The sequence below is a fragment of the Bos mutus genome, chromosome 17 (assembly GCF_027580195.1).
Source record: "Bos mutus isolate GX-2022 chromosome 17, NWIPB_WYAK_1.1, whole genome shotgun sequence".
Taxonomy (NCBI): Eukaryota; Metazoa; Chordata; class Mammalia; order Artiodactyla; family Bovidae; genus Bos; species Bos mutus.
Genome location: NC_091633.1, coordinates 29,092,134 through 29,112,189, shown reverse-complemented (window position 1 = coordinate 29,112,189; position 20,056 = coordinate 29,092,134). Strand labels below are relative to the sequence as shown.

At 39.8% G+C, this 20,056-nt stretch overlaps 1 protein-coding gene across 1 annotated transcript in view; it reads left to right on the top strand.

Moving 5' to 3' along the window:
- The window catches only part of ASIC5 (acid sensing ion channel subunit family member 5), a 60,007-nt gene extending 53,243 nt beyond the window's left edge, over nucleotides 1-6,764 (top strand). Inside the window, exons 9-10 of the mRNA XM_070385604.1 lie at nucleotides 3,419-3,510; nucleotides 6,574-6,764. Of these exons, the coding sequence (XP_070241705.1) occupies nucleotides 3,419-3,510; nucleotides 6,574-6,764 (283 nt within the window). The remainder of the gene's footprint in view (nucleotides 1-3,418; nucleotides 3,511-6,573) is intronic.
- Nucleotides 6,765-20,056: the final 13,292 nt, after the last annotated feature.

Below are 20,056 nucleotides of genomic sequence, written 5' to 3'. Positions count from 1 at the left end.
TTCACTATCATTATTTGGAATTCTTTATCAGGTAGATTCCCTATCTCTTCCTCTTTTGTTTGGTTTGGTGGGCATTTATCCTGTTCCTTTATCTGCTGGGTATTCCTCTGTCTCTTCATCTTGTTTAAATTGCTGAGTTTGGGGTGTCCTTTCTGTATTCTGGCAGTTTGTGGAGTTCTCTTTATTGTGGCGTTTCCTCGCTCTGTGTGGGTTTGTACAGGTGGCTTGTCAAGGTTTCTTGGTTAGGGAAGCTTGTGTCGGTGTTCTGGTGAGTGGAGCTGTATTTCTTCTCTCTGGAGTGCAATGAAATATCCAGTAATGAGTTATGGGATGTCTATGGTTTTGGGGTGACTTTGGGCTGCCTGTATCTTGGAGCTCAGGGCTGTGTTCCTTGCTGCTGGAGAATTTGCTTGGCATGTCTTGCCCTGAAACTTGTTTCACCCAGAGAGGTTTACAGCGTTATATGGAGAAGTGTGAGGAGGGAGTAAGAGGTGACCCGAATGAGATGAGGTGGAATCAATAGAGGAGAGAGTAGGCTATTCAGTAATCTCTTCCTTATGTGCACTCCACAACTGGACCACTCAGAGTTGTTCACAGAGTTATACAGAGAAGAGAAGAAGGAGGAAGGTGGCAGAGGTGGCCAGGAGGATAAATTGGGGGAATGAAAAGGAGGGAGACAGATCCAGCCAGTAATCAGTTCCCTAAGTGTTCTCCACCGTCTGGAACACACAGAAATTCACAGAGTTGGGTAGAGTAGAGAGGGGTTAGGGAGGAGACACAGGCGACCTGGTGGAGAAAAAGGAGAGTCCAAAGGGAGAGAAAGCAGTTAAGCCAGTAATCTCACTTCCTAGTGAAAAATGGGTACTGAAGATTGAGTTCTTAAAGGTACAAAATTGGTAAAAAATACATAAAAGCAAAAATTAAAAATCTAGAGTAGAGTTTGGAATTTCAAAAATACGATGTTAAAGAAAAGAAGAAGGAAAAGAAAGAGAGAAAAAACGAACAAACAAAAACAAACAAGGTCGCGAAAGTTATAAAGAAAATATAGGTACAAAATTGATAACTAATACCAAAAAGCAAAAGTTAAAAATCTAGAGTAGAGTTTGGAATTTAAAAAATACAATGTTAAAAAAAGAAGAAGAAAAAGAAAGAGAGAGAGAGAAAAAAAAAAAAAAGAACAAACAAAGTCGCATAAATTATAAAAAAAAAAAAACAGGTACAAAATTGATAACAAATACCAAAAAGCATAAATTAAAAATCTAGAGTAGAGTTTGGAATTTCAGATATACAATGTTATTTAAAAGAAGAAGAGAAAGAAACAGAGAAAAAGAAAAAGAAAAATAAAAAAGGGTCACAGAAATTATATATTAAAAAAAAAACTATAGGTACAAAATTGATAACAAATACTAAAAAGCTAAAATTAAAAATCTAGAGTAGAGTTTGGAATTTCAAAAATACAATGTTAAAGAAAAGAAGGGAAAAAAAGGTCAAAAAATTATATTAAAAATATATATATGAAGTTTGCTTTAAAAAAATAGGGTCTTCTTTTTTTTTTTTTTTGCAAAGTAATCGGTTATAAAAGTGGAAATTAAAGAAATAATAGAGGACTTAAAATTTTTTTAATTAAAAAAAAAATTAAAAATAATTAAAAAAAAAAGAAAGAAAAAATGATCGTACAAATAGTAAAAATATATCTAGGACTTTCTCCGGTTTTGTTGTGAGTACTGTGGGTTCAGTTCATTTTTGGCTAGTTCCTTGGTCCGACTTATATTTCTCAAGATTTATAGGCCCCTTCCTATGTAGATAGTAGTAACCACAGCGTTTTAATCTATTGCCTGTAGCTTCCAAGGCGGTTCCCTCTGTTATAGTTTCTTCTGTTTGCTGGTCTCTTCAGTGTCTGGTTTCCGCCCTGACACAAAGGGGACGGTGGAGGACACTTTTTTTTTTTTTTTTTTTTAGGCTCACTTGTTCAGTCGCGCTGAGGGGAGGTAGGGAGGGATGCTGCAAACAAATAACACTGTCCTGTGCTCGCAGTGCCTCAGCCACACTGGGTCTGCCCCCGCTTCACGGCGCATGTAGCCTCTCTGCCCACGCTGCTCAGGCTCTAGGTTGCTCCACCGGGAACCATCCGCGGCCGGCCCTGGGCTGCCTGTACTTCCCAGGTCCAAGCCACTCAGGTTCAGGCACTCGGGTAGTCCCCAGAGGCGCAGACTCTCAGTTGGGCCTGCGTTTTGTGCCCTTCCCAGATCCGAGCAGCTCAGGTGATGAGATGTTTTGCGCACGCGATTGCTGCGACTTATCGCCTCCCCGCCTCTCGGTTATCTAGTTGTGCACCGGCACACCTTCTCAGGCAGATGTTGACCGTCCAGACCCCCAAGAAGTTTTAGTTAGCAAAGAAGCCTGCTTACAGTTTTATAGATAATGTCTCTCTGGGGCTGCGATTGTCCCCTTCTGGCTCTGGCTGCCTATCACCGGAGGGGGATGGTCTGCCGCCGGCTATCTCTGTTCAGTCCTTTGTTCTGTGTGCAGGCCTGGCAGTGTCATAGGTTAGGGCTGGCTTTTCGCGTGGTAGATATCCCACAGTCTGGTTTGCTAGCCCAAATTATTTCGCTCAGATAGCGCTCCGGGTATTCAGGCCAGATTCTTGCGATGCAGCCCGCGCCGTGCCTGCCTGCCCAGCCCCCGCTTGCTAATTGCGGATGCAGGCATCTGCGCTGCTTCTCCGCTGGGGGAGTTACCGTAGGGCTCGCAGTGTGCGGGTTTTAATTATTTATTTTTCCTCCCTGTAATGTTGCCCTCTGTGCTTCCAAGGCTCGGCACAGATTCGGCAGTGAGAAGGTTTCCTGGTGTTTGGAAACTTCTCTCTCTTTTTAAGACTCCCCTTCCCAGGACGGAACTCTGTCCCTCCCTCTTTTGTCCCTTTTTTTGTCTTTTATATTTTTTCCTACCTCCTTTCGAAGACTTGGGTTGCTTTTCTGGGTGCCTGATGTCCTCTGCCGGCTCTCAGAAGTTGTTTTGTGGAATTTACTCGGCATTTAAATGTTCTTTTGATGAATTTGTTGGGGAGAAAGTGTTCTCCCCGTCCTACTCCTCCGCCATCTTAGCTCCTCCCCCTCAGGACTAAATATTTTAAAGGTACAAAATAAGATACCTAACTGTTTGGTAAAATATGCTTGCCCACCTACCTCAAGTACATGGTCAAAATGACAAAGTCAAAAATATCAGAAGAAACCATAGATTTCTTTTCATATGATTGAAAGTTGGCAAATATCAAAGATAGATAAATTTAATTATATTGCACATGTTTGAGTGTGGGCAATGTTTATATGAGTAACCAAAAAAAGAGGAAGTAATTCAAAAGCTGAAAAAAAAATCTGGCTGACAATCTTGAGCTCAATTAACTCTGTTTTATCCCCAGGGAGAATCTTGTAAATATTGAAATAAACTATAGTGACTTAAACTATAAGATAACCCAGCAGCAAAAAGCAGTGAGTGTCTCTGAGTTACTTGGTAAGTATTATCTAGCTGTTCCTCATTTTTTAAAATATATCTATTTTAATTGAAGGCTAATTACTTTAAATTTTGTGGTGGTTTTTGACACACATTGACCTGAATCAGCCATGGGTGTGCATGTGTCGCCCCATCCTGAACCCCCAACCCCCTTCCCTCCCCATCCCATCCCTCTGGGTTGTCCCAGTGCACCGGCTTTGAGTGCCCTATTTCATGCATCGAACTTGCACTGGTCACCTGTTTCACATATGGTAATATGCATGCTTCAGTGCTATTCTCTCAAATCATCCCACCCTCACCTTCTCCCACAGAGTCCAAAAGTCTGTTCTTTATATCTGTACCTCTTTTGTTGTCTTGCATATAGGGTCGTCGTCGCCATCTTTCTAAATTCCATATATATGTGTTAATATACTGTATTGGTGTTTTTCTTTCTGACTGACTTCACTCTGTATAATCAGCTCCAGTTTCATCCACCTTATTAGAACTGACTCAAATGCATTCTTTTTAATAACTGAGTAATATTCCATTGTGTATATGCACCACAGCTTTCTTATCCATCCATCTGCTGATGGACATCTGGAGAAGGAAACAGCAACCCACTCCAGTATTCATGCCTGGAAAATCCCATGGATCGAGGAGCCTGGTGGGCTACAATCCATGGGGTCGCAAAGAGTCGGACACAACTGAGCGACTTCTGTGTGTGTGTGTGTGTGTGTGTGTGTGTGTGTGATGGACATCTAGGTTGCTTCCATGTCCTAGCTATTGTAAACAGTGCTGCAATGAACACTGGGGTACACGTGTCTCTTTCAATTCTGGTTTCCTTGGTGTGTGTGCCCAGTAATGGGGTTGCTGCATCATATGGCAGTTCTATTTCCAGTTTTTTAAGGAATCTCCACACTGTTCTCCATAGTGGCTGTACTAGTTTGCATTCCCACCAACAGGGTAAGAGGGTTCCCTTTTCTCCACACCCTCTCCAGCATTTATTGTTTGTAGACCTTTTGATGGCAGCCATTCTGACCAGCATGAGATGGTACCTCATTGTGGTTTTGATTTGTATTTCTCTGATAGTGAGTGATGTTGAGCATCTTCTCATGTTTGTTAGCCATCTGCATGTCTTCTTTGTAGAAATGTCTGTTCCTCAATTTTTAAAAAGATTTCTATTAGTTTATTTTCCTTTCATATTTAAGGTTTAGCTTATCAATGGAGAAAAATAATCCATGGTGCTTGTCATTCACTTGTCATGTAAATCTGACACCTTTCCAGTCCCTGGACATGTCTCCAGCAAATGCAGCGGGGTGCTCACAAATAAGGCAGGGCTCATGGACTTCCCAGGTGGCGCAGTGGTAAAGAATCGCCTGCCAATGTAGGAGACTCAAGAGACATGAGTTCCATCCCTGGGTTCAAAAGATCCCCTGGAGAAGGAAATGGCAACCCATTCCAATATTCTTGCCTGGAAAACTCTGTGCACAACAGAGGAACCTGGCGGGCTACAGTCCATGGGGCTGCAAAGAATTAGCCATGACTGGGCACAGTACAGTGCACAGCACGTGGTCTCATGGTCACTCGGCATCTTCCTTCACTCAGATGTATCTAACCCCATGTCAGCGTCACTGACCTCTGCAACAAATTCCACCCAGACTGGGCTGTAAAGAACCCGAAAAAGTAAAATCTGCATTTAAGGTACAACCACCACCTGTTCATACTCCTCCATCATTCCATCCTTGGCAAACTTAACCGCTGAATTCCAGATCTCACTGTCTCTCAGAGGAGGTTGTGGAACAGACAGAACAGGAATCAGAGTCAGGTTAAGTGACCATGGTCAAACCCTGGTGGCTGAGCCAATCTCCTCAACACAATGCAGAATCCTCAATGTTCTTGGATGGGCTTCCCTGGTAGCTCAGCTGGTAAAGAATCCACCTACAATGTGGGAGACCTGGGTTTGATTCCTGTGTTGGGAAGATTCCTGTGTTGGGAAGATCCCCTGGAGAAGTAAATGGCTATCTACTCAGTATTCTGGCCTGGAGAATTCCATCGACTGTATAGTCTATGGGGTCACATAGAGTCGGATAGGACTGAGCAACTTTCACTTTCATACTCAATCCATCACCAGGCCTTACAAAAATAACATTGTCCTAAGAATGGCTCAGGGCAAGGAGGAAAAGATTAGTAATGTAATCTATTTACAAAGGCAGTGCTTGAGGAGTCAGATTCAGAGACAAAAAATAGGGTGGTGAGTGCAAGGGACTGGGGAAGGGGGCAGTGAAGAGTCAGTATTTAATGAGGACAGAGTTTCTGCTGGGAAAGATGAGAAAGTTCTGGAGACAGAGGCTGGTGATGATTCTATGACAGTGGAAACATACTTAATGCCACAGAATTGTACACTTATTTTTTTTTTCTTTAACCAAAGTTATAACTTGCTATTCCATTTAACTTTTTTTTTTAATTTGTACATTTTAATTGTACATTTAAAACTGACTAACATGGCTAATTCTATACTATATACATTTTACCACAAAAAAAAAGCACAAACAATAAAGACTTATAGATGCTGAAAAATTTGTTAAAAAGAAGGCAGTACTATGTTCATACATCTTAGTTCAATGAAATACGGCAAATGCTTACAAAGAAATTGTTTGGACACTTGAGGTCATAAACTACTTGGAAATCTGTTTCTGGAAAGTATCATTAACAAGTAAGGCTGTCCTGGTGTCCAATTTCTGTTCTCCATTCTGTTCTCCACTTAGAAATGAATGTGTGATTGTCTAGGATGTTTTATGAATTTGCTGAGATTTAATACCCTCCAAAGTCCTTGAGTTGTATTTTTGGAAATAGAATTTATGTTTTCTTTTGCTCCCTTTTTTGAGACAATTATGTGAATGTTACTCTAAGGTATTATTTATTGCTACTGCATTATTTATGCTAAACTTAATACCATTAGCTCATATTCATATATCAGCTATTATTAACTTTTTAGCTTCAAATAATTTAAAATCTAGTAAAGTTTAGTTTGCTTTTTATGGAATAAGCATGATTTATTCACTTTCTTTATTGGTTTTATTACAGCAGATGTTGGTGGTCAGCTGGGCCTATTTTGTGGGGCCAGTGTGATTACAATTATAGAAATTATTGAGTATATATTCACCAATTTCTACTGGATATGCATTTTGTTCTTGTTGAAGATCCCTGAAATGACCCAGGGAGCTCCTGCACCTCAGAATCACCTGGGGAATAAAGACAGCATCGAGGTATGCTGATGTCCACTTAGGACAAAAGCATTTGTTCTTCTCTTCATGATACCTTCAGATTTACTCATGGCTTATTCACTGCTTTGTAACTTTATGTTATAGTCCTGGAGATATCTTTTTATACATACTTCATCTCTGTCTGTGTCTTTAATTACACATACATATTGATTTATATATTAAAAAAAAGAAACAGGCACTGTCTTGGGTTTTTTTCCACCATGGAATTAATTGATTAATCCCCAGCACCCAGAACAGTAGAGATTATATAGTAGGCATTTCAAAAATACTTCTTAATGATTGAAAGCTTGTGCAATAGAAAAGACACTCTATGATTAACTACATAAGTTAGACATGGTAGATACTCTATATTTGAGGAGACAAGATACTTCTTTATTCAGGAAACAGTGCATGTAATTTGTGCTTTATAAAATTTCTGAGAGATTTTATTTTGCGGAAAGGTCAACATGATTTCTTTTCTTTTGTCTGGAAAGTCCTATTATACAACTGACTTTTGGACAGTATCTATGTCTATTTCCTGTACAGGTGGATACTTACAATAAATCTGTTTGAAAGTAAATTTGTAGTATATTGGGAGAACACAGTGTTTATCTCTAATATCTATGTATACTTCTTTAATTTCGGGAGGAAATTCAAGATTTGCTGTTCTGTCATCATCCCTCAGGCAGTTAGTCTACTCTTCTCTTTGTGACTCTGTTATTAAATGCACCATCTAAATAGCATGTGTCAGGGGTTGGGGGGCATCCCTGGAGGTCCAGTGGTAAAGAATCTACCTGCCACAGGGTTTGATCCCTGGTCCAGGAAATTCCCACATACTGTGTAGCAACTAAGCTGGTGCACCACAACAATTGAGCCTGTGCTCCAGAGCCCGGGAGTTGCAACTACTGAGTCCTAGAACCACCACTACTAAAGCCCGCACACCCTAGAGCCCATTCTCTGCAGCAAAAGAAGCTACCGCAATGAGAAGCCTGCCCAATGCAGCTAGAGAGTAACCCCTGTTTGCCACAACTAGAGAAAAGCCTGAGCAGCAGCGAAGATCCAGCACAGCCAAAAGTAACTACCTAAATTAAAATTTTCAAAAATAAATAAATAAACAGCACATGGTTATAGGGCAGGTGAGAGTTGGACCATGTGGCTGAAAGGTACCATCACCCATCTGGGAATCTGTTTTCTTCATTTCTTTGCTTAAATAATCAAGGGCAAATAGTCAGAGAGTAAATGCAATGGAATGAAGAAGAAAATGAAATGGAGAAGAGTCCTTGAGATGAGTATTCATTTATGAGTGTTACTTCTTTGGGGATTGATGAAGGTAGCCACATAGAGATTTTTTGCTTTGAAAGTCAAAATTACAACTCTACCCCTTGCCCCCCCCAAAAAAAAAGGACTAGTCCTTCTGAAGCATTTTAAATATTGTGAAACAAGCAAACCCATATTTGTGACATGACAGCCAGTAATGGGTCACCCTCAAGTGATACAACACTGAAGAGAGTGATGGTGGATGTGGATAAAGGTTTGAGTCCCTAATACAAACCTCCTCTTAAGAAGGGATGAAGCCATAAAGAAAGCTGAAGCTGCAGAAGGCAATATCCTAAAGCTGAAAGGACAGTTTGGAGGATGCAGTGCTGCTGCAGTGGAAGGCATTAGGGTAAACAAGAAATTGTGGGTTGGGGAGCAAGAAAGAAAAAGCCCTCTAATGATACATTTATCACATAAGATAGAGGGCTTTGCCACTAGAGGCTTATCACTTAAATAAGTCAGTTTCACCTTTTGCTCCATTTTTATTTGAGAACCTCTAGAATTGCCCGATTTCCATCCACAGTGACTACTGTAACTTTAATTAAAGCAAGAATCTTTTTGGAAGTATCAGAAAATGGATATATGCAGATTAGAGTCTTTGGTAGAAATTTAATATCAAATCTCAGCATAAAATACTGAAAATTTAGGATTGTCAGTCACCAGATGCAGCAACTACTTAGAATTCTTTCAGGAGTCAATTGTTGATGTATTACCAGGTTTTATTGAAGATATATCCTGCCACTGAGACATCTAAGTCCCCTCATAACTGCAATATCAGAAGGACTTTCCAATAAAGACAGAGCAACTCAGCAGAGTCACTCATGCAATGGAAATGGTACCCAGGGAGCCCATCTGATGGCGACTCTGGAGCACGTGGAGGGAAGGGAAGAAGAACATTGTATCCAAAACCAGTTTGTAGCTGTGCATTTAAAGCCAGTATGGAGGTTCCTTAAAAAACTAAAAATAGAACCCAGCATACACATTGCATATGATTTAGCAATCCCATTCCTGGGCATATACACAGAGAAAACCACAATTCAGATACATGCACCCCAATGTTCACTGCAGCACCATTTACAATAGCCAGGACATGGAAGCAACTTAACGGTCCATCAACAGAGGAGTGGATAAAGAAGCTACATATATACAATGGAATAGTACTCAACCATAAAAAGAACAAAATTGTGCTATTTGTAGAGACGTGAATGGATATATATATGACTGTTATACAGAGTTAGATAAGTCATAAAGAGAAAAACAATTATTGCACATATATGAAATGTAAAAATGGTATAGATGATGTTATTTGCAAAACAGAAATAGAGACACAGTCATAGAGAACAAACATATGGACACCAAGACGGGTAAGGGGATAGAATGGGATGAATTGGGAGATTGGGACTGACATATACACACTACTGATACTGTGTATAAAACTAATTTCCGGGAACTGTTCTCAGTGCTCTGTCATGACCTAAATGGGAAGGAAATCCAAAAAAGAGGAGGTGTATGTGTATGTATAGCTGATTCACTTTGCTGTGCAGTAGAAACTAGCACAACATTATAAATCAACTATTCGCCAACAAAAATTAATTTAAAAATGAAAATTAAAAAATGAACATGGTGTATAAAAATGATGCACAGAACTTATATTCTGAAACTCAACAAGTAAATATTACAAGTAAAAAATAAAGCCAGTAAACAAAATCTCCTCAGTGGCCAGCTCCTATTGCTCTATGCCCTAAACGTTACAATCCCCTCTCTGCTATCTCAAAGCAGCTGCCTGAGGTACTGATGGAAAATTCTTAACTGAAAGTCCGTTTGGAAACCAGCCTCCCTTCAGACTTAGAGGGTGACACTTTGGTTGCAGAAGGTAAAAGTGAGTCCACACACTGGGAAAACAGAAGGCTCACTAGGGAGCCTGACCCTCGGGATTCCCACTCCAGAACAATACTTGGATATTTATAGATATGTGTGGCCAGTCAAATGGGCCCACAATAATTGGATGATCAGGAATTTCTCTCAATGAGGAAGGTGATTTTGGAAATCTCTGTCAGAATTCTGAAGGAGAATCAGAGCAGCTTATGAGACGCCCGCCTGGAAAACCCCATGGCTGACTCAGAGGGAATGTGGGATGTGAAGGCTGAGGCTTGCTTGTTCTGACCCTGGAGCTGGTTAATTGGCAAATGAATGTAAATGAACACAGAGATGTCCCAGCTACGTAATAATAGGTAGGAAGATGGTGTATTCCTTTCCCATGTGGTCAGGCACAGTCCAGAAGACTGAGAGGAAAGGAACTGCTTTCAAAGGCTTTGGGTAAGATGCTTAAGGACAAACACTAGCATGTAGATTGTTAAAATCCTTACCAGTAACCCTGGTGGCTTCAGAGTGGTTCTGACAGGAATAGGCATGATTTCTACTGTGGGCTGTATTACCCTTTGACTGGAGCCAGTCTCATCATTAAGAGGTTGATGCAACAGGTTGTGCTTCTGTTTGATTCTACCCACTACATTTCATGGACCAAAGTGACACATCACTGCTGTCAGTGCACCAAAACAGTGAGAAGCTTAATGCTGTCTGGTCTTAGGATATTTCCTACCACCTTCAAACTGGACTTAAAACACTTTTACTCAAAGATGCAGAGACTGTGGTAGAGTCTTGAAGAGCTGAGCTGACACTATGAGGGACAGTGGAGGAGAAGCATCTCTGAGAAGGTTTCTTTCCAAAGAGTTCAGGGATGAGAATGAAGGCTGAAGATGCTACGATCACACACTGACTTCTCATCTCAAAATACTTTCCTTATTTTCCTGGATCTAGTCACTGCGCATCAAGGGTTGCACTCGTGTGTCCTGAAGGAGGGGAGCATCACTGTGCAAACAATTGACACCACAATGTCAATTCCTCTGAAAGTATAAATATCCCTAGGAGAACAGAGAAACGCACACTGTGTGGCTCGCCTAGGACTGACCAGAATGCTGGCCCCCTGCTCCTGGCCACAGCGGTCCTAGAGCCTTTGCCTTTGGAAGGTGCTCCTTAGGACTGGACAAAGGGAACATTCCAGAAAGGAGATTTCTGCTACTTGCCTGAAAAATCAAGTCTGAGTTAAGACATGTCAACAACGGAAGAGAGACTGGGGAGATGGGAAAGGAGCTTGTGAATACAAATAACATCAGGAAGGATGCTGTCATACTTTCCCTGAGAGAGGGCTTGAATGAAAGAATTAATGTTTTTAATTCTCTCAGGAGCAGCAGTAGTTCATGATCCATGCGGAAAAGACCCCTGGATTTGTTTTTCCTCTAAGATGGAAAAGTGACCTTAAGCCTATTTATAAAGTTAACCCAAAAAACTACTTGAGTTCATAGCAGAAGAGGTATCATCAGCACTCCTTGATGACCTGCCTGAACGAAGAGCAGGTTGAAATCATCACTGGGTTTTATTTTTCAAGTCATGCTTATCACGCAGATGCTTTTACACAGCCGTAAGTCACCGATGAGTCATCCAAAGAATCTTCAGAAATAATTGCACATAGAAGCTGAATGTTTAAACTCACAGCCTCTGGGGGGTACTATTCATGTACATGCATAAAATATAACAAGTAGAAGTGTCACCACTGGCTTAGATAATGTTGATCTCAACATCCTAAGAGAGTAGGTACGTGGGAAATAGGACTTGGTGTGTTGAGCCAAGTGGTCCTGGCATTACTGGAGGATGCCTGAGAGGATTATGTGTAGACATGATGCACTATTCATATCTCTAAACCAGTGGAGCATTGTACTTGCCAACCATGCTGGGAAAGGGCTTATATCTTTCATTAATGTCTTGATTACAATAAAACCTATTGTGTTAAAAGTGCAACAGCGTAAAAAGAAATAAGCCACCAAGCCATAAAAAAGACATAGCAGATCCTTAAACGCACATTGCTAAGTGAAAGAAACAAATCTGAAAAGACAACATATTGTATGGTTCCAACTATATGGCATTCTGGAAAAAGACAAAAATGTAAGAAGAAAAATCAGTGGTTTACAGGACTCAGGGAAGGAAAGGAAGTAACACCCAGAAGATTTTTAGGGCAGTGAAAATATTCTGCATGATACTGTAGTGGTGGACACATTAGACATTTGTCAAATTTTACAGAATGTTAAAAAAATAAAAGAGTGATCTCTCAAGTAAACTATGGATGTGCATTAATAATAATATACCAACATAGGGATATCATATGTAACATATGTACATATTAATGCAAAACATCAATAATAGGGTAAACCAGAGGTGGTGGAGTAATGGGTGTATGGGAATTCCCTACTTTCCACTCAATTTTTCTGTCAACCTAAAACTGCTCAAAAAAATAAAGTGTATTAATTATTTTTTCAAAGTGCAGTGGTGAGGGATGATGGAGACTCTGAATAGAGGGATGCATTTGTAGCATGACTATACACAGACTACAGTGTGACAATAATTTTCTGGCCAGAGCACTCTGAATTACCAAAGAACTTTCCCCGCAGTACACGGAATGAGTCAGAAGGCAGAATGTCAGTGTGTCAAAATGATACCTGGAATCCTGTGTCACTGAAAATCTGTTTCTTAAAGATTAAAGTATGGAATGATCCCCCAGTCCAGATGGACCTGAAATTTAGTGACCACTGGCCTCCAGTAACTCCTTTGTTCATTGGAAGTGCATTTTGTATAAAAAGAGATCTTTGTGGGAAAGTTGAGACATAACATCGTAATATTAACTGAGTTGTAATTTAGTCACTAAGTGGTGTCCGACTCTTGGACACCGTGGGCACCACTTGGAATCCATAGACAAGCCTCCTCTGCCCATGGGATTTCCCTGGCAAGGATACTGGAGTGAGTCTCCATTTCCTTCTTCAGGGGATCTTCCAGACCCAGGGATCAAACCAGAGTCTCCTGAAGTGGCAGGCAGATTCTTTACCTGCTAAGCCACCCTGGAAGCCCTTCTGTTAACAGAGATGTGTTATATAAAGTGTATTTGAAGCTCTCCACAGCAGCTATATGTCATAATAAAAGATTTATGATCTACTTGTAAACCTTAAAATAAATGAAACTTAAGTAAACTATAATCTCAGGATAAAGGTAAGTTTTCAGGAATTAACCTAAAACTCCCCACCAATGTCAGAGCTCATGAGATTAATCGGCCAGAGAAAGAAGTAAATTTAAGTTTGGGAGAGTAACCATATGCAGTTGAATTCCTCTATAAAAGCTATTGGAAGGTCCAAAAGAATAATGGATTAAGGAAGGAAATGAATAATCCAAGTGGTTAAGGAATATAAAAAAATTGTGAGACCTGTGGTCATCATCAGCGTGTTTTGAAAGCAAATCGCTACACTTCACTGGAAGCTGCAGGTCCTGACAGTCATCAGTGTTTTAGTTAGTCTGCTTCTATGGGTTGACTATTATAGAAATTACTATAGCAAGAATGACAAGCAATGCCTGGGGGATGCGTAGCAAGGAGATGGAAGTGAGAATAAAGGATTGGTTCTGTGGCCTCTCCCCCAGCCTCAAGGATTAATTACCTTGAAAATTCAAGGGATTTATGGGAGTCAACTTGGCTCAGAGCCAAGTGTTATGGACATTAAATGGAAGCAGCCTTGTTTAGGCTGCAGAGCCAAGAAAGCAGAGCAGGCCTTTGACCTTGTTTCTGACCTGCCTGGACACTGTCCTGACTGTGTGCCTGATAGCAAGTACACCAATCATTACCAGTAAGATGAATGACAATATAGATAAGATAGGGAGTGGGTCTTGGAATTCTTGAGCCTCTGGAGGAGGCCTGGCCAACCAAGCTTGGGTCTTAACAAAATCCTACAACAAGTAAGATAAAACAAACAGCATTGTAAAAAATATTAATGTGAAATCAGAGCTGCAATTTGCTTGCAAACTGATGATGATATCCATTTATGGCCTGGGATTCTAAGTGGGAACCCCCCAAATTGCAATTTTGAAGTCCCACCAGTGAGGTGGATGCACTGCCTGGGATCTTTTCTCAATGGGGACTCCAGATTGCTGTTATGCCAGGAAGTCCCAGTGCTGTTTAAATCTGGATGTTAGTTGGCCCCAATTAGGTGATGTTTGTGCTGTTATTCTCCTCTACTGTTTCTCTTTTCTTTTAATGATTGTATATTGAAAACAAGTTAGGTAATTCTCTATTAAATATTGAAATTACTTATTTGTATATAATGAGTGGTTTTTTTTGTTAATGAATCCTTTGAACCTAAAACAAAATTTAAAACTTCCAGCAAAATACCAAGATAACTGAAAATTAGGCCAAGCACTGTGGGTCATGGGAAACACACGCACCTGCATTGTTGGGGGTGTTTATTGAGCTGCCCTGGAGCTAAGAGCTGGTCACAAACCTTGAGAACCCCTGTGATCAGCAAGGAACAAAAGCTGGAGAAGCCCCAGAACTGGAGGCCACCACTGCCTCACGTGACAGCACATGTCCTGACAGCAGAGTGTCTGGGGAACATTGGTAACAATTCCTGGCTATCATGAAGACTCTTTAATGCTGTGAGCATGACCACTGTTTAAAATTCAATACAAAATGGGGATTTCCCTGGTGGTCCAGTGGTTAATACTTCATCTTCCAATGAAGGGGTGCAGATTGGCTCCTTGGTCAGAGACCTAAGATCCCACATGCCTCACAGCCAAAAAACTAAAACATAAAACAGAAGCAATATTGCAACAAATTCAATAAAAAATTTAAGAAAATGACCTAGAGGGATGGTAGGGGGAGGGAGGAGGGATGAGGGTTCAGGATGGGGAACCCATGTATACCTGTGGTGGATTCATGTTGATATATGGCAAAACCAATACAATATTGTAAACTTAAAAATAAAATAATAAAAAAATTTAAAAAAGAAAAATGGAAAAAAAAAAGATCTACATTTTTTAAAACCTTAAAAAAATTCTATACAAATTTGAGAATTCCCAGAGCAGACAAAACTGTTAAAGCCACTTAAGCAAAATGGAATGTAGCTCATCTCACAAGTGAAAATGAAACCAGGTTATTTCTTGTAAAGCTCCAGGTTATTTCTTGTAAAGCTCCCGGTTCTCAAGCTGTTCTTTGCCCACTAAACTGTTACTAAGTACTGTTTATTGACTGGAGGTTTTGATTTTGCTGTGTCTGAATTTCCGACAATGGTCAGTTTCCGCTGAGTGTGTGTTCCACCTCTAATCACAAAATCCTGTTTGTTCTCCTTGGACATTTCGTCTCCTTTCTCATTTTCTCTCATGTCTCTGTCGTAACTGAAGCCTTTAGTGCCGAATCCAGACAATCAAATACTCTTCTGGAATTCCATACCTCCTCTCAACAATTTACTATATGACAACATGTCATAGTCTGACCCCTCCTCTCACCTCAAATGGTTTTACTGTTTGCAACTTCCCATCATCCTTTGCAAGATGTCCATCTTACATAGTCAGCATATAGCATATTTCTTTTTTAATTCTTTCTGGTCCTTTTAATCAAGGACAGCTCTTTCTTTGTCACATAAAGTTTCCATGGTGATTTGTTCCTCAATAACTCTCCTCATTCTCTCCTCTTTTACAGCAATATTCTTTTTTCATGGGAATTCTGCAATCTTTCCCACTCTTCAGTGTTACACCTTCTCTATTTAGCTTCTCCCAGACTCTTCAATCTCTACTTCATTCCTGTTTGTCTAAATATGGTAAGACACGTAATCAGCACACATTTTAAAATTACTTAAATGTATAATAAATCAGTAGTTAAATAAGATCATTGAATATATAGAAATTAACATAGAAAGCAATTTATATACAAGTGACACTTTAGTGATTATTAAATATAATAAAAAACTGAAAAATTTATGAAAATAAGATAAACAGCCATTTTTATTTAACTAATAACAAATTTGCTTAATATCACATTTTGCCTTATTCTCTTCAGGTTTTACATGTATTGAATCATGCTAAAGCCTGCTTTCTTATTTTACACGTTTACTATGTGTCCATGTCAACATATGAAGATCTAGTTTATTTACTGCACAAAATTACCAATAAATATATCATAATTTATTTATTTTCCCCCAACTAACTCATGTTCACATAACTTCAGTATTTTACCTATAGCAAAGATATTGCAATGAATCTCTGTACATCCCTTTTGGTTATTTTGAAATTTAATTTTTTTTTTTATTTTATAGCTGATTTACAATGTTGTATTAGTTTTGGTTGCACAGCAAAGTGATCATTTGTACATATACATATATCTAGGTTATGATACTAGAAGTGAAATTTCTGGGATTTTCTGAAACATACGTCTCCACCTTGAATGTCTCCTGTCAAATTGCTGTCTGATGTTGCTGTAACAATTCACACAGGCAGCAGCAGCAAGAGAATTCAGAGTTCCATTTATGCTGTATTTATCATCAAATTATAATGTGAGCCTTAGCAAGCATAAAAATGAACTCATTGGAATGTCTATTTTCAAAATCAGAACAAAGAATGAGGAATAGCAGGAATACAAGTCACATAAAAAGGGACTTAAATCTACAAATCCTATTAGAGATTGACCTAGAGATTGTCGTAATGAATGAAGTAAGTCAGACAGAAAAGGACAAACATCACATGACATCCCTTATATATGGAATCTAAAAATATGGTACAAATGAACTTATCCATAAAACAGAAATAGAGTCACAGATGTAGAAAGCAAAATTATGGTTACCAAAGGTGAAAAGAGAGGGGTAAACTGGGAGATTGGGACTGACATATGCACACTGCTATACATAAACTAGCAAGAGAGTTCCAGAAAAACATCTATTTCTGCTTTATTGACTATGCCAAAGCCTTTGACTGTGTGGATCACAATAAACTCTGGAAAATTCTGAAAGAGATGGGAATACCAGACCACCTGACCTGCCTCCTGAGAAACCTATATGCAGGTCAGGAAGCAACAGTTAGAACTGGACATGGAACAACAGACTGGTTCCAAATAGGAAAAGGAGTACATCAAGCCTGTATATTGTCACCATGCTTATTTAATGTATATGCAGAATACATCATGAGAAACGCTGGACTGGAAGAAGCACAAGCTGGAATCAAGATTGCTGGGAGAAATATCAATAACATCAGATATGCAGATGATACCACCCTTATGGCAGAAAGTGAAGAGGAACTAAAAAGCCTCTTGATGAAAGTGAAAGAGGAGAGTAAAAAAGTTGGCTTAAAGCTCAACATTCAGAAAACAAAGATCATGCCATCTGGTCTTCATGGGATAGATGGGAAAACAGTGGAAACAGTGTCAGACTTTATTTTGGGGGGCTCCAAAATCACTGCAGATGGTGATTGCAGCCATGAAATTAAAAGATGCTTACTCCTTGGAAGGAAAGTTATGACCAACCTAGACAGCATATTGAAAAGCAGAGACATTACTTTGCCAACAAAGGTCTATCTAGTCAAGGCTATGGTTTTTCCTGTGGTCATGTATGGATGTGAGAGTTGGACTGTGAAGAAGGCTGAGTGCCAAAGAATTGATGCTTTTGAACTGTGGTGTTGGAGAAGACTCTTGAGAGTCCCTTGGACTGCAAGGAGATCCAACCAGTCCATCCTAAAGGAGATCAGTCCGGGGTGTTCTTTGGAAGGAATGATGCTAAAGCTGAAACTCCACTACTTTGGCCACCTCATGCAAAGAGTTGACTCATTGGAAAAGACTCTGATGCAGGGAGGGATTGGGGGCAGGAGGAGAAGGGGACGACAGAGGATGAGATGGCTGGATGGCATCACTGACTCGATGGACGTGAGTGTGAGTGAACTCCGGGAGTTGGTGATGGACAGGAAGGCCTGGCGTGCTGCGGTTCATGGGGTTGCAAAGAGTCAGACACGGCTGAGCAACTGAACTGAACTGAACTGATACATAAACTAGACAACTTAAAACTAATAATATTATGCGTTAGTCCCCTTATAGCATAGGAAACTCTACTCAATACTCTGTAATGACCTATATGGGAAAAAATCTTAAAAAGAGTGGATATATTTATGTGTATAACTGATTTACTTTGTTGCACACCTAACTAACACAACATTGTATATCAACTCTACTTTAATAAAAGTTAAAAAGAAAAAATAATCCATTGACACAAACTTTTCCAGAGCTAGAGGTTTTGAGAAAGTGAAAAGGAAGATTGAGCATTGCCAAAGTTGCTCAACAGTTTTTACAATATGATGAGTCATTATCCACACAATGCCAACTTTTGTGCAAATTCATTATTCCATGTTCTTACACATTTGCATTATTACCTGGAGAAAGAGGTAGAGTAGCTCAGATAACTCAAATGTAAGCTTCAGATGACATTCAATTTTTTTCATGTGCCACAGTTTGTTAGCACATGAAAATTTGTACACAGGTCAGGAAGCAACAGTTAGAACTGGACATAGAACAACAGACTGGTTCCAAATAGGAAAAGGAGTTCGTCAAGGCTGTATATTATCACCCTGTTTGTTTAACTTATATGCAGAGTACATCATGAGAAACGCTGGACTGGAAGAAGCACAAGCTGCAATCAAAATTGCCAGGAGAAATATCAATAACCTCAGATATGCAGATGACACCACCCTTATGGCAGAAAGTGAAGAGGAACTCAAAAGCCTCTTGATGAAAGTGAAAGAGGAGAGTGAAAAAGTGGGCTTAAAGCTCAACATTCAGAAAATGAAGATCATGGCATCCGGTCCCATCACTTCATGGGAAATAGATGGGGAAACAGTGGAAACAGTGTCAGACTTTATTTTGGGGGGCTCCAAAATCACTGCAGATGGTGACTGCAGCCATGAAATTAAAAGACACTTTCTCCTTGGAAGGAAAGTTATGACCAACCTAGATAGCATATTCAAAAGCAGAGACATTGCTTTGCCAACAAAGGTCCGTCTAGTCAAGGCTATGGTTTTTCCTGTGGTCATGTATGGATGTGAGAGTTGGACTGTGAAGAAGGCTGAGCGCCGAAGAATTGATGCTTTTGAACTGTGGTGTTGGAGAAGACTCTTGAGAGTCCCTTGGACTGCAAGGAGATCCAACCAGTCCATTCTGAAGGAGATCAGCTCTGGGATTTCTTTGGAGGGAATGATGCTAAAGCTGAAACTCCAGTACTTTGGCCACCTCATGTGAAGAGTTGACTCATTGGAAAAGACTCTGATGCAGGGAGGGATTGGGGGCAGGAGGAGAAGGGGACGACAGAGGATGAGATGGCTGGATGGCATCACTGACTCGATGGACGTGAGTGTGAGTGAACTCCGGGAGTTGGTGATGGACAGGGAGGCCTTGTGTGCTGCAGTTCATGCGGTCACGAAGAGTCGGACACAACTGAGCAACTGAACTGACTGACTGAAAGCACTCTGTCTGATGAGTAACTTTGAATACATTAGAAAACATTATTTATTATTAAGAAATTGTTCTTCTTGACTGTATGCTCTGAAAATAATAAGAAATGAGCATAAAAAGTTATGAGGCTCACTAAGACATTATTTGTTTGTAATGGCTACAAATGGAAATAATCTTATTTAAAATTTTGTTAAATTGAATTGATGATATATCTCTGTATTTTTTAAAGATAAGGGAAAGTTCTCAAAGATTTAAATAGTGTATATAATATTTGGGGCTTCCCTGGTGGAAGCAGTAAGAATTCTTTGAAGTGGTAAAGAATCCACCTGCCAGTGCAGGAGATGCAGGAGACTTGGGTTTGATCCCTAGATCAGGAAGATCCCCTGGAGAAAGAAATGGCAACCAACTCCTGTATTCTTGCTGGGAAATCCATGGACAGAGAAACCTGGCAGGCTATAGTCCATGGGATCAAAAAGAATCAGACATGCTTAGCAGCTAAATAACAATACAATATTCAAATTTTGTGAAAGAATATATGAAATTTTATTATACAATGGCTTAGTGAGAAGACAAACTTGGGTATCTGTTAAGCATATAGAATATGGAAAACAGAACATAGGGACTCAACATCTGATAA